The 15,994-nt window shown below is 34.6% G+C and overlaps 1 protein-coding gene across 9 annotated transcripts in view; it reads left to right on the top strand.

Moving 5' to 3' along the window:
* CDH18 (cadherin 18) overlaps positions 1–15,994 on the top strand; it is a 527,119-nt gene that overhangs the window by 384,155 nt on the left and 126,970 nt on the right. For all 9 annotated transcript variants that reach the window (XM_068197208.1, XM_068197189.1, XM_068197200.1 and 6 more), the window contains one exon: positions 12,256–12,550. In XM_068197208.1, coding sequence (XP_068053309.1) covers positions 12,256–12,550 — 295 coding nt within the window. The remainder of the gene's footprint in view (positions 1–12,255; positions 12,551–15,994) is intronic.

Genomic DNA, 15,994 nt, shown 5'->3' with positions numbered 1-15,994 from the left:
ACCAACAGGGAAACCTCAGGAAGGGGCAGGGGGTGGTTGCTGGAATTGATCTGGAGCTGGACACCATGGGGGGAACAGGGGTGTAAAAAGGGATACACAAAACCAGCTAAGTAATACATATCAAAACCCCTAATCTGAACCCAAAATCTGGGATGAAACAATACATATATTTTTTTTCTGATTTTATGCATTGTACAAAAAGTCAGGCAATAAGTAATGAAAGAAAATGTAGTTTTGAAGCCAATCTCCTACACATTGTGACGTGTCATTGAAGACATATGCAACATTTTTAGTATAATTTCTTTTGGAATTAGTTGTGAGCCAGATAGATAAAAAAGTTGCTCTAAAGTAAAACTACTTCATTTCTAGTGTTACTAATCTCTAAGGGAAATTATAAGTGTCTGTTCTTCAGAATGTAGATTTTTTTTTTCCTCTACAAGTTAGATGAAGTTAGGAATTTATCCTTCTTAGGAAAGACAAAATATACTTCATTGGCATTTACAGAGGAACTGTTTTGATACAATCTTTCTTGTTTTACTCCTACTGTCAGAATTGTTGTGATGTTGAATACTTATTCTGTATTTGCTCCTCTCAAGCATATGTGAAATTCTCCACGACATGAATTTGTGTCTGAACAAAAATTTTATTTATATTAACATAAGAGGTGGGCAGTAGGAGTCAGTCCTGGTTTTACCCAGAGTTTTCTTGAGCATGCCTTCAGAGAATGTGATATTTACTACATTTCCAACATTTGTCTGGGTTTTATTTAGTTCTATGAGCACAACATTGTTTGGGTCAGAAGGAACTTATTTCCAGTTGATTATGTGATTTTAAAATTATCTTTTAAGGGGGGAAAAAGAAGTTGACCTCTTGCCAAAATAGAATTTTTGTTTCTGCTGCCTAATTAGTAGTCATCTTTGTTGCCCTGAATTCTTATGTTAAGACTATATAGCACCACTGAACATAGTAACCTGCTAGATTATTCATTACATGGAATAAATAGGATTTTAGCAATATGAGTAATATTTACTCACTTTAGGATGACTAAGTGAAAACTTGCATTCAGTGGGTGTTTGAAATATCAAGCAATATGTTTTTATTATTTTCATTTTTTCGTGAAAAAGAATAAATATTTTTTGACTTCACAGTATTAGGTTAGGAAAAAAAAGACCCTGGAACATCAGAATCATACCCCTAGATCTTCTGCTGGGACATATGGGCACTTCCTCCTGAGGTGCTTAAATGTAAAGAAAACAGTCTGTCATGGAAAATGTGTTAATGAACAAATTATACATCCAAAGAAGACTGTATGTGCTCTGCATTGACACTGTCTTGTACTGCTAGCAAGAATGTGTAGTAATACATCTATTAATGGTCATTTTAATGGCCTCCCAGAATGAACTATTTTTATATTCTTTTCCCTGTTATTTTACACATAATGTTTTAAAGAATCATTTGTACCTAACAGTTTCTTGGCAGCCAATAGCTTTAGGGATTGTAATCCTATTCTGCCTGAGTATTTTTTGAGAAGGGAGAAGGTGTCAGAGCATCTCTGTAAAGATAAGTCATCGAAATGTTCATGATAAATTATATCTATATTGATGTATCAGCATACCCATAAGAAAAACTAAGGAGAGGAATATATTGCCTTGAAGAGTGAATAATATGGTTCTGACTTTTAATATAGTTTGAATACTGGTCCTGGAGAAAGATCAAATTTTAACAGATTTCATCCCTTACTTTACTAAGTGATAGCAGTGAATGAAACATCATGTCTGGGATTCTTTACACGTACAGAAAGAGAATATTGGTGCTACCTATTGGAATTAGATGAAAGTGAACATAGTATAGTTCTTTCTTAATCAGAAACATAGATTTTGTGTTACAAGTAACATGCAGATTATATTACTGTTCATTTTAGTAAGTCAATAAGCCTCTCTCATGCTTTGTTGAAATGCTTTCTATTAAACAGTTTCAAAGGGTAACTGAAAGAAAGTAGTTCTCAACTACATTTTTCTTGTGTTAAATTCAAGATAATTCCATGGTCCAGATATACCTGTCCTACAGAAAAATGAAAAAAAGTTCAAGCATGAACCATATGTGACTTTACAATAGACAACAAAGAACATAAGTATTTTTCAGTGAGAAAAGTCGAACTTTGAGAAGAAGGTATTATTTCATTATGAAATATCTATTTATCTAAAGCTATGTAAGATAAATTCTTTTGCACACTTTCCATGTTTTTTAACATATGGGACAATGTTAATGTAAATGTTATTGCTTTTACTACAGCAAAACTAGAACACCAAATGTTACATGATTGTACACATTTATGTCATCTGCAGATACTTCTTTTACATCCCATTATAGAAAAATATACTACAGCTGTTTTTAAAAACATTTATTTCATGGATTAAACACAGAACAAATTAAGTATATTACAAATTTAACTGTGAGTCTCTAAAAATTTGGATGGCTTGGTCTCTTTGGTTGCTATTTCAAAAGTCCAGCATATTCTCTTATTCTCATTGTTAGACTGTGTGTTGTCAGTCACAATGAAGGATGGCAGTTGTCTATGAAAATATGGAAATTGTCCATACTGTGCTGAAAAAATATCATGCAGCACTTGCAAGCATATTTTCAGGTGCAAAATGCAGCAAAACCTTATACGTTACACCAGGCCTCTGCACGAGTGCTGTTTCAAAACACCAATCAGTCATTAATTGTGAATGTAAAACTGTTTTATTAATGCTTTCAGAACTTATGTTTTACTAATCTAGAAGTTGCACTTGAAGTAAATGTGAAAATGAGAGTTTTGCTATATCTTAAAATCAAAAACGTGCATTAGTGGCAGTTCAGGTTTTTATTCACTGCAGTGGGTCATGGTAAATCTGGAAAGACAAAAGAAGTAACACTGAAAAAAATGTGCTAATAGGTAAGAATTACCTGATTAAAAAACCTTGAGCTCAGAAATTGTATTTATTCCTGGGAATGCTTGTGTGAAGTAGAGAAATACACAGAAACGATTAATAAATTTCTCCAATTTACATACATATGGGATCCAAAAAGTTTTTGTTACAGCCCACAGAAAGAATGGTGAAGTTAAGGAAAGTTGTTTGCATTCCCATTCACTGGTATTGATATGTTTTTATTTTTTTATTCCGACTTGTAAAAGTACAGTCATCTTTGTAACAGCCAGGATCACTTTGTCACTTTGTTATGGTAGTCATTTCATGACATACCTGTCGAGAGGGCTGGTGATAAGCTTCTGCTCTGAACATGAACCTTCTGACTTACACAACAAAGATGTTCAAACTTGCAGATTTTGAGGCACAGGTGATCTTTCAAGTTTATGGAAACATTCCCTCAACATGATGTTGCTGAGATTTTTTACTCTATCATGTAGTAGTTTTTGTTTCTAGCAAACAAGAAGAGTTCTACCATAGAGGAAGAGGGAAAATGTCTATAAACAGAAAAAAAAAATATAGTCTCTTCTAAGAGAGATGCAGAAGAGAGATGTGAGAGAGATCACATGAGAGATGTGAGAGTTGTAATGGAAACTCTATACAGAAGGAGCTTTTTTATGAATATAAATTTCACCTAACAAGAAGAAAAGCTGTACACCACATGAAAGAGATGAAATCGCATTCCAGATGCAGAACCAGAACATGATTTTAAGGGTTTAATACTGAATAAGCAGTGAATCAATACCCCAATGAATTAGTATCCTGATATTCGATGTTATACTACTTCCTAATATTTCAAAAGTATATAACAAAGTCTTAACAAATAAAATCACCGAAAGAAAATAATCATCTCAATAATAAAAAGCATGTATTTATTTTACCTGGAAAATGCATTATTATGATTTTATAGGGGGTTCACAAAAATATGGAGATTAAATCTTTTTTAAACAATGATATATTAAGTCCTTGATGACACATGGTAATGTATTCTTTTCAGTTTCTTCAGAATGAAATAACTTTTTCACCTGAAGAAGAAGCCATTGGGCAGTAGCTAACCTGTTTTCTTTACACAACCTTAAAATTTTCTCAGCAAATTAGCTTCAAAGACATCAAACTCAAAAATGTGTGAATGTTTTATGGAAGAATGGGATAAAAGGAAGCTGGTAAATTAATTATCTTGCCTTGATCTTTTCCACATAATATTTTTTTCCTAATCAAACTCTGTAATTGGGTAAGTAATCAGGTCCCTGGCAAAAAAATAAAATTCCGATAGCTGATTTTACATGGCTCACAAATACTACATCAGAAAATCACACATTTGGTTTTTTTCTTCACAGTATTTCTTAGGAAGAGCATAGTAAAAAGATGTAATTTAGAATATCACAAGAGTACACAGCAGAGTTGTTTTCCCAGTGCTTAAAAATTAATGTGCTGTCTTCAGATCTTTCATAGAGCAAACAGTATTAGCTGTAGCACTGTCAAACAAACAAGCCAACAAACAAATGGTTCCTTCAAAAAGAGTTTGAGTACTATTACACTTACAGCTATGTGCTGCAGGGAGCTACTTCTACCACTCTCAATATCAGGAGAAGCTCTATGCGTAGACATCACACATAGTACAAAACTCATTGATCAGGGTTTTAGAGAACTAATAGCTTTTTCACATATTGAAAAATCCTAAATAATCCTTAGGTTGACATTCCTGTTCAGTAAAAGATATACATCTTTTCTTTTTGGAAGACCCTATTACCAGGGATTTTTTTCCCTTTTTGCCTTCTGTACTGGAAATGGAAAAAAAAAAGAAGAGTTTGATTTTCTCTTTGTACACATGGAAAAAAAAATAAATAAAAGTGCAATGAGAGTAGCTTGACCAAAGAAGAACTGAAAGTCAAAATCACCTGTAGAAAGTCTGCAGAAACAGTGTGTGGAAACACACTGTTTTTACACATGCTTTTACTCCATTTTTGTCATAAATGCACAATGTTTTTCAGTGAAGAATAGCTTTTCACTGCATCAGTGACCTTCCAAGCCCCGAACTCTTGCATCTCTTGGGTCAGAAAATATATGCACTTACTCTTTTTCTGACCTTGACTTCTTCGATGTCTTAAGCAAACATCCTTTCATGTGAAAGCAGGCTGACTTGAGCAGGTAATTCAAGTTATGATATTGGTACCTAGGACTGCTTTTGGCATCTTTGAGGTTTAATGCATCCATGACTGTGTAGCTGAATGCTGAGGCATTTACAGACAAAGAACTTCAGTGGTCTAAGTAAGTGAGAGGTCTGCAGGACCTGTGCCCAAGAGTACTTCCATCAACTGAAAAGCTTCTATTTCCCAATACTGCTTATACCCATCTGTAGGAATTGTGAGATTTTTTGAAGTGCTTTATGCTGTCATATCATAATCTTAATATGATTTAGTAACAAAAATAGAAGCAGAATATTCTTCTTACAATGATGATGCGTGATCAAGGCTTATTTGAGAAGCAATGTATCATCAAGGCACTTGGATTCAAACTGTCAAATTCATGGTCCTCCTGAATGGATTTAGGAATCTAAGTTATCACCATGATTGCATATTTATTGATTTTAAAGTGAGATTTAGTGACAATAATTGTGAAGAGGTACTGAAAACTGAAGACCAAATATGATTTTTTTTTTCTTATTTCTTAGTAACTTGCTTCTGTTCAAGTCTGTGAAACTCTTAAAAACCACTAAAACCCAAATACTGTGTAAAACCTAGTTCCTGGGAAAAATAGAATAGTTTCTATGCCCATCACAGCATTTGCCCAAGTAAAAGATGTTTGAAATGAAAGCTTACTGCTGTGAAGAGAGATCAGATAAAAACTTCACTAAAGTGTATTTTTCTTCCATACGGAAGATTCATAGTATGGACACATAGTACACTAAAAGAACAGTTTGGGACTCTATTTTTGTAAAAAATATATAGTGTTCTTTGAAAACAAAATGACAGGTTTTTTATATTTAAAAAATTATTGTGTTTTAGAATTACTTTTCTTTTTTTCCTTTTTCATTCCCTGGAGTTTTTTTATTTAGAGAGAAAATAGAAGCTAATGTTGACCATTTATGGCTGCTTTAGTACATCTGATGCTGTTTCAGATGTGATTGTTTATGCATCTGCATACTTCTTTCATTGCAGTCTCACTAATGGCTGCAGCAAAGGAGCAGACTTCAGAGAAGCCACTTGCAAGCAGAAACATCTTGCAAGAACAGATGTTTGTGTGCTATAGTGTTATATTGTGAAGTTAATATTGTTTCAGTTGTGTTTTCCTGGATGATTGCAATCCAATTATTTATCTTCTATCTCAGAAAACTCATTCAGCAGATGGGCGAAATTGCGGTTTTCTATTTTCTTCCTCTGTTTGACAAGGGTGTGGAATAACTTTTTGTCAATTTGTGGGCACTGCTTTGGATAGTACACTTATCTCCTGGGCTAATGATTCCCTCTGAAAATTCCATCAAAATGTATGACATTGCCCAGAGCAGTGTCTTTCATTAAAATATATATTATAGTTCAGACCAAGGGAAGCAAGTCAGCAGCAAAACTGACAATGTTTTTACTGTATAGACACAATGAACATTTCAGCAGTATCAGCTAGACTCTGCTTTTGCAGTGTGCACCATCAAGAGAAATTTTAAATGTAGTTTTTGCTACTAATGCTTTACTTTACATTTTTTTAATTAAATGTTTTTCTATATAAACATCAAAGGAAGTCAGTATGATTGCAGTTCTTAGTAGAGGGAAGAGTAAAACATTTTTACTAAGTGTGTTAGTGCTCTGCCATTAATTCTTTATATATCTCTCAACATTTTGATGTTTTTAGTGAGGCAATAAACCATTCTTTGCATCAAAAGCAAACTAACAGTACATTCCTCTATGTTTTGCTAAAACTCATACCTCATGGTGAGCTAATTTTGTCATTCCTCTGGGCTGGGCATTCATTGGTGGACTTTACTGCAGTAGTGTTGCGCTGGGTCCCTCTTGTCAAGTTAAACTGATTGACAGTGACAACAAAATTAAGAAGGGGAGATTCTGCTGCTTTCCTTGAAATAATGTGGTGCTCTCTGAACAGAACACAATATTTATGCAAGACATAATGATAGTGTCACTACCGTAACTCAGGCTTTGCTTTTGGAATCCTGTGCAAATTATTTTTATTTTTTATTATTTTACAACAATAATTTTTAATTATCCACAGTTATTTCAAAATAAGTGTTTATGTGCATAGCCACTTCTACTCTGATTAAATTCATTAGGTTAGTGCAACAGTTCTAGATTTTTTCAAATCAGCCTTGGATTTGAGTTTAGTTCATATAAGGCAATCTTTTCATAATATTTTTTGTTTCTGGAACAAGATATATCCAGATCATATATCAAGAATTTATTAGCAGTCCAAGTAAAAGTTATAAGCAGTCCACTTAAAATGCCACCCACACTACACTCCAAGAAGGCAGATTTTTCAACTAAAGCAAACAGGAGGAAGCAGTCATGCAGTTTAGTCACTAACAGACAACTCTTCTGCTTTTCATTTGCCCCTCTTATCCAGGCTTTTTTCTCTTCTAGTCATGCATGGTTTTCTGGTTGCAGCTTGTTTTCCTGAGGCAAGTGCAGGGGAGCATGGTGATCACTGTGAGTTGATAACATTCCGCATTCCCGGGAGAAGTAGGCTGTTGGCTTTCTTCTCAATTTTTGGATTGAGTTTTGGTTTTGTAGCACCTATTAGTATGGATTTTTTTCCCATTGGATCTCTTTCCTGTTGTCCAGTAATTTCTGCCTATATGTGGTCAGTTGCTTGACAAGTAGGTATGTTCAAATATTTGGATGTATGAAATGGCTAAGCATCAGCTAAAACAATGCAAATGCATGAAGTTGATTGGAAGTCAATAAGGCCAGTGACTAAGCAACAGCCACCTGATATTTGTGGTTGTGATTAGGCTTTAGTCACTTGATCATTTTTCAGTTACAAACAGCAAAAACGCTTTACTAGGTGGGTAATTAGCATTCAATCTGTAGATTCATTTTACAGCAGTTAATATGCTGGTGCATCAAAAAAAGCATTTAAAGATTCATAGTATCAAAATTAATATAAGAATATAAAGAATACTCATTAACTGAAATATTTGCATGTATCTGCAAATCATGTCTTTGATTAATGTAGCCCTTCTGCAGTTTCTGCAGGAATTCTAAAAGAAAATGAGCTTTTAAATGGACTGATGGAAGAAAAATGTTGAAGTGTTAGAAAAACAGGGACACTTTGGTTACTGTTCTGCAAAATCAGTCATACACTGCTGATATGGGATAGTTAAAGACTGAGGAACCATCATAAATCTTCCTGGATGCAACTTGCTATTAAATATGTCAAGAAGTGTAGGCCACTGGGTCAACAAAGGGAATATTCCAGATATGCGCATTTGCTATTATTTTCAGCTTCTTCCTTCCCTAAAAAAAGCAGAGAAATAAAGACAGGAATAATGACCAAAGGGGATGAAAGTTGAATACTTCCTGGCAGCTTCTGGTTGTGGACAGATTCAGAATATTAAACAGATATATTCTTATATATCTTATATATTCTTATAAGCATAACCAAACCAGCCAGCTCATCACTTAGAATAGAGTCCACATTTCCTCAGGGAATTCAGAAGTCTGCACTGACTGCAGTTTGGAGAATTGGAGACGTTGCTGTCAGAGATCAGTGCAGTGAGGAAACTCCCTGGGACTGAGACACTGGAGACTCCCCCAGGTGGGTCATGACCGGGCCACACCCTTTCTAGGGATATGGTTTGAAATTACTTCCCCAGGTCACATGAATTAGGTCTCAACAAAATATGTGTTGGCTTGCATTTGCATTGCTTAGTGACATTCACCTCTGTGCCAAATTAATCTGAAAGAGAATTAGCTATATCAGTCCCAAGCAGAGAGAAAGGCCACCACTGTCCAACTAGATTTTGCTCCCTCAATATTTTTAGAACCTATTTATTATAGGCAGCACTGCTGAAATACACCCTCCCAAACCATGTATTTGTAAACAAAGAGGTGAATCATATTTATTTTTATTGGAAATGTTTTTGTGGAGTAAACCTCTTGTTGTGGAAATGATTTCGTAGTACAGAGAAAAGAGAGAAGTGCACCATGCTTAGGGACATAAATCTCTAGTTAATCTAGTAAACATTGTCTGAAGTAGGGATTCCCAGGGGCTCTCTCAGCACAACACATATTGCAAATAAGCATTTGAGAGAACTCTTGATATTTTTCTACTTGGACCAATTTGTACTAAGATGGAAGAATTAAAGAAGACAAACAGTTCTTTAATCTTTACTTTGCAGGAAAACTGAAATATAAACAACTGACAAAGAAAATGCCATTTTGCTATGCAAAAGTCTCCTCTGTGAGTTTAAAATTCAGCATTAAAAGTCAAAAGGCATAAATCAAAGTGTTGTATTTCAAACAATATAAGACATATCTGGAAGTAAGGAAGCAGGAGTTTCTTTTAGCTTTTACTTCTTTTCAGTTGTTGCCTTATAAGTGCAGTTTAAAATACCCAGTTGTAAATGGAAGGATTTCAATTATTATTAATATGCAGATAGTTTTCTTCTGATGATACTCTTGGCTGTATTTTTCAGTTGAAGCTTATTGAGTAATACAATATTTAGCAGGAATAACAAGTAACTTGTTGACCATGAAAGCAGCTGAGTATTTTTTGTGCTTCCTAACTTTTCTTACTTTTAGATGTAAAACCCCTCTGACTCAAAATAAATCTGTATTTTCTTCACTGATGATCACTGATGACAAGTACCAGGAGTGATTTCTTCACAATAAAAAAATAGCTAATATTATTAATTTTCAAAATGGTCCATGCATTTTCTGCCATCATACTGAATTTGTCAATGTGCCTTTCTGCAGTATGGAATTGGAATATCATGCCTATGTTGATATTTTGCTGTTTTACTTTTATATTCTACAGCAATTCCTTATTCTGTGTATTTCTTACCTAGCAATTTTTTGATTGATTAATGTGTTCAAAATTCCAGCTATAGATGCAGTGATTTTTGCTGGGATCTCTATTTGGTATACCTGAATATACTCTTACATATACTCCTGTAGAGGTAAAAGGAGAGAAGTGTGATGGGAAGCCTTCAGATCTTTCTCAGTTTGGGTTACTTTTGAGCTCCTTATAAGCTCATTGAATTTGTCATTTTGCTGTTGGCATTTGCAAACACTAGAATTGAGGGCTCATTTTATCCCAAAAGGATCCTACAATTCTAATTGGTTCTGAGAAATTAAAGTATCAGTAAGCCTATTCTAGAATACCAGAATATCCACTACTCTTGTTTTTTAGAAATAAATCACTTCAAATAACATTTTGACTGTAGGAAGTTTGGATTGTTGGTGTTTTATATAAAGTGAATTATTCCTTTGTTAATACAGTGTTATTCTGAGGATAGGAAGAGATTAATTTTGCCAATGACTACTGTAAATTAAATGTGTAAGACTGTTCTGCTGTCCTATAAAAGCACTACTACTTCTTTCTTTCCTTGGTTAAGAGAAAAAAAAAAAAAAAGGGGTTCACAGTAGGGACCAGTTTTGTGTTGGTTATTCAGTCAAATCTTCACGTGACCAGTTTTGTGTCGGTTATTCGGTCAGATCTTCACGTGACTTGGATAAGTGTATAGCATATTGACTGAAGTTGTGCTGAAATTTATATGAGTTGAAAAACTTGAATTTATTAAATTTCCCCCTTCCAAGCCCCCTCACATAAAAGATATAAATTATGTGCAACACCATATTTCATTAATTTAGTAGAAAAGATGAAAAATCTCATCAATCACCATATGCTTACTCCTTTTACAAATAGCAAGGAAGTTTTAAAGGCAAGACAAAGACCCAGAAAAAAAGATACACCTAGTGTGTGAGAAAATACCATCACCTCTATATCTTGTGAAGTTAAAAAAAAAAAAAAAAAGATGTTTTCTACCATACAAGTTTCTTTCTTTCATACATTTTCTTTCTATTCAACACTCAACACTTTATGGTTTTTGAAATGAGATTGAAAATAGGAAACACCTTGCATCCTATGAATTGAAAATATCTGTCATTCTCTTTCTGCTTTGCTCAGGCTCTGTATCAAAATTTTGTAATGACACACTGCAGATATTAAAAAAATATTCAGGGCAGTAGGATAAGGAAAAAAATGTATGTCTTCTTAAAATAAGAAAGCTTCTCTTCTGATTTCACATCACAGTATAACTGCACAATACCTGAGGCTGTTCATTTCTGCATTAACACTTTTCTTGTTATACTCCTCAATAAATACATTATGTTCTTAAAGCTGTTTCAAACGAAAAAAAAGGCACAGTTACAAAACCTCTCAGTTTATATAAAAATCACCCTTTTTATCAAAGAAAACATGTTCATTTCTGTTATAAACAGGCAAATCTTTAAAGACAGGTTAGGAACAGTGAGGCAGTGGGAAGCCATTTCATGTTATCTTTTAACTTACCAATCTACTTGCTAGGTTTTCCTTCCACCCACCCCCACTACCCCAACAGATTAAAAAGTACACTGTACTAAAGGAAGAGTATAATATATTTAATGTATATATAATAGCACAAGGTTTTATGAACAATGAAAATGCTGAATGTGTCTGTCAAACTTCATCATTTAACTATAAATAATTTAAATACAAGCAAATTAGATAACTTTCTAGCTAAAAATAAACAAACAAAACCCATTGCAAAGAAAATGCCAATGTTTTTTTGTGGAAGAGAGTAATCCTGGACAGACATCTGCCACTGGCACAGTGTGCAGTTTTCTTTCACAGTAAATGATGTTGTTCTTGGGGCCACAGAGGAAAATGTAGGTGGGACTGAATTACCATCATTGCAGTGGACAATCTTCAGTGGGAATGCATCCAGTTTAGTGATTAGGAAAGGGTTTCAAGCAATGAGTGCTGAAAAATAACAACGAGAAGGACTAAAACCAAAACCAAATGAAACAAAAACCATGACAGTTACTAGAATGTTCCTGACTTAGGGAAGTTTTCTAGAATGGATGCATAACCCAAGCAATCCCAGTTTAAGAAATTAACTATGCTGGGTGGAAAATTACCCTCAACAAAGTGGCTGTGTTGCCAAAGAGTATATGAAGAATTGTGACAAGAATTGGTAGAGGTGAAAACAAAATAGAAGGGTGCTGACAGTAATATTATAGTTTTTTTAGCTTATGAAATATTTCATTAAATTGATATGATTTTATGTGTTTTTATTCTACAGCTGCATTCCAATTCTGACAAAGGTGATGGATCAGTCAAATACATTCTTACTGGAGAAGGGGCAGGGACTATATTTATTATTGATGACACAACTGGAGACATCCATTCAACCAAAAGCCTAGATCGAGAGCAGAAGACACACTATGTACTTCATGCCCAAGCTATTGATAGACGGACAAACAAGCCACTCGAGCCTGAATCTGAATTCATTATCAAAGTGCAGGATATCAACGACAATGCACCAAAATTTACAGATGGACCATACATTGTTACTGTGCCAGAGATGTCTGAAATGGGTAAGGAAAACAAACTGTGCTATTCAACAGTTTTTTAACAAGTGCAAATGCCACATACTTTTTGTCAAAGTTATCATCACATCATTGAATGTACGTTAAATATATTGGAGTTAAGAAGAGATGAGAAGAAGACATGAAATCCAATCCGTATGTTACTTATGGCATTCACAGTAAGAAAACAGTATGCACACACACATGCTGGTTGTAAAAGGAGTCACTGTTAATCTTGAATGCTTTAACATATATTCTTGGCAAATTGTAGTTTCCATTCTAGAAAAAAGATGTATTCATATATCCTCATTCAACTGCACATTTTAAGGCATTTTCTTATGTCTACATAAGCAGTCTATACTATTCCCAGAATTAAACACAAAGGAACAGTACTTCCTTAGAATATTTTAAATATATGTTTATTTATCAAGTTTCTTATAAAGTGAACTGAAGTTCAAAAAGATACCAATCTTTGGTTTTCCCTGTTATGTAGTTCAGATATTCTTATTCTATGAGGTGCTGCATTATGCAATCAGTTTTCTTTATTTAATACTTCTCTGGTGTTGAAGTTAATTTATAACTTTCCTCTAATAGAAGAATTGACAACATAATTTTTTACAAGGACAAAAGTGCAGCATTTATGTGAGTAATATCATAAATCCAGGACAATGCAAACAATACATGTTTGTGTGAATTACTACAGTGAATGTATAGAGCTTCCAGTAAGAATATTTTGGCTCTGTACAAAACCTCTTCAACTGTCTGATAACTCACTGTGGCACAAAGCTTTACTGCTGGGGTTGCAGTTCATTTCAGTATCATCTAAGCTTTTATCTCAGTTATCTCCCATTACACTACAGGCTGTCTTAATGAGTAATTCATTTCCTCTACCAACTGTTTCCAAAAATGCATAACACCATCTTTCTCTTTCTTTGGTTTTATTTGTCTTTAATGGAAACCATTTTAATTGATTATTTCCTTCACATTTAGAGGCATTTTATTTTCTACATAGGAGGAAAGATAGTGGAAGAGAGATGAATATTATCTTCAAAATCAAAAGTAGCTGATGCAATAACTTTTATTTGTATAATATTCATAAAAGTTTTCTCTTTTTTTTTTCTTCATCTTCTCAATATTGAGCACTCTTACATAAATATTTGTCATAATTCTGCAGTAATCAGAGTCTGGTATTACTATTCAACTACATCATACATGTTACTGTTTTCCAAAGAATGATTTGAATAATCTGTAATGGTATTTTGTAAAACAGAGTGGATTATGGTAAACTAATGAAGTTTTACAAGTAAAATAGAGAATTGATGCTTACGTTTTATAAATAAAATACTTTACTGGTTGTACTTGAGGCAAATCATTAAAATATCTATTCCACAAGGCTTTTGTCTTGTGTGAATAAACCTGGATTTTCATATCCTAGTATACAGGCATTCTGTTGTAGATTTACATTATACTTTCCTTTCATATTTATTATCTCTATTATCTTTTGTCTCCTATTGATTTGTTTGTATTTGTTGCATTCTGAAAGCAATTTTATTGTCTGCAATTTCAGGAAGACTAATTCTATTACTACTTCCACAGGATACATTCTTTATGTCAAATGATGGAGATACTTCTGTCACTTTTATTAGTTCTATAATTAGCACTTTTTTTGACATTTAGCTGTGGAGTCTATGCATAACTTAACTTGTTGATGTTATTCTGTGAATTTCTAAGGAGGCCGCACTTGGAATAGTTCTTCTGATTTTTACATTATCATTTAAAAAACTTTTGAAGTTACTGTCCCTCTGCAACAGTTCTCATGCTAAGTGGCATTATTTTTGATCTCCGTTATTTTGTTTAGTTTCAGAGGAGGGTTCTTGTTTATCTCCTCAAGATCTGAGGTGGTATTTTCCCTACAACTTGAACTGAATCTAGTTGTAAAAACTGTAGGACATTTATGGCTTTTCTTTTTCAAGTCTGACAAGTAAGTAGAAAAAAAGTTTTGTTAATTTTTTTTGGCAGATATTAGATCACAGTTCTGATGTGACACTGACACAAAATAAACATACTATTTATGCTTTATGTGCTACTCTGGGAGAGATGAAAGAAAATGTCTATTCCTTGCCTTCAATTAAACTTTTCCACAAAATTTGGCTCAAGAACCAAAATTATATCTGAAATTATTTCTTCTGTAGTATGAAAAACTCAGTTACATTGAGATCCCTGTAGTCTGCTCTAAAGTTTATGAAAGTCATCTTTATGTAAATTAAAAGAAAATAAGAATATTTTTCAGTCAGTAAAAGACATTCAGATGTGTTAATTGACAGCTGCAGAATGAGTGAAACCCTCCATGCTAAATTTTTAGTGCTGAGATAGTTTAAAGGAAAGACTAGATGACCTCTCGATGACCCTTCCAACACTAACAATTCTGTGATTCTTTGATAAGAAGAGTGTTCCAAATAAATTCTACTTAAGAAATTAATAGGCACAGTAGATGTTTCTGAACTTCTTTTGAGAGTATTCCAATGTGAGCTAGTCATAATTTCAGATAATCTGAAAGGCAGTGCGCAGCGTCTGGTGGTGTTTTCCCAGTCCCCGGGCAGCTCCGGAACCTAGAGCGGTACCGCTTCTCTCTGGGACCCGGGATCACCGCGTTTCCGGACTCGGCTCCATGCCACTGTCTGGGTGGGGTTGGCTGTGGATTCTTGCCACTGCGAGTGAGAGACACCAGTAAAGAGTTGAAGGAATGTCCAGATTCCCTACATGTGGAAGGCTGAAAGTCTTTTATTGTCGCGGGGAGCTGCTCAGAGGCGCCATGACACCCTTCCAGCTGGCGTGCGAGGAAAATGGTGGCGGGCACTCTGAGGTGCGGGATTTTATTGGGGGCAGGGCAAGGAGAGCAGGGGCCCTCCCGCCCAATGGCGGCAGGTGCCGTGGTGACAATGTGGACCATAGCGCCCAACGGGGACGCGGGGCAGATCCCTGGCTCTGGGGTGAACGGGGGTTGGAAGATCGGAGTGCCAGGCACCGAACTCTCTGGGCAGGATGGGGAGTGGTCACAGGAGTGACAGCGGAAGCTCCAACAGTCAGGGACCTGGAGTGAACCGCCGCAGGGAGGAAAAAGAAATGGGGTGGGGGGGGAGTGGACACAGAACACGGCTAGCTAACAGATCAGAACCCCTAACCTAAACCCCAAACCAAGATGCAACAGCAGTGTTGTTCATACATATGAATTTTATTAGAAGTACCTATTTAACTTCCTGTGTTGTGAAATTAAATAACTTTTTGTTGACTTTTTAGTGGTTTCAGACAGTACTAAGAATTCCTTTAGTTAGGAAAAGAATCCCTGCATTTATTAAACTTCACCTGTTTATAATTTCTTTAAAGTTGTTTGTTCAACATTGATCCATTTGAGATTTAATAATATAGAAAACTATAAAAAGTAATGCATAAAAA

Source organism: Anomalospiza imberbis, chromosome 1 (assembly GCF_031753505.1).
Source record: "Anomalospiza imberbis isolate Cuckoo-Finch-1a 21T00152 chromosome 1, ASM3175350v1, whole genome shotgun sequence".
Classification (NCBI taxonomy): Eukaryota; Metazoa; Chordata; class Aves; order Passeriformes; family Viduidae; genus Anomalospiza; species Anomalospiza imberbis.
The sequence above is the reverse complement of the archived record's forward strand: the minus strand, read 5'-3'. Positions and strand labels throughout refer to the sequence as shown.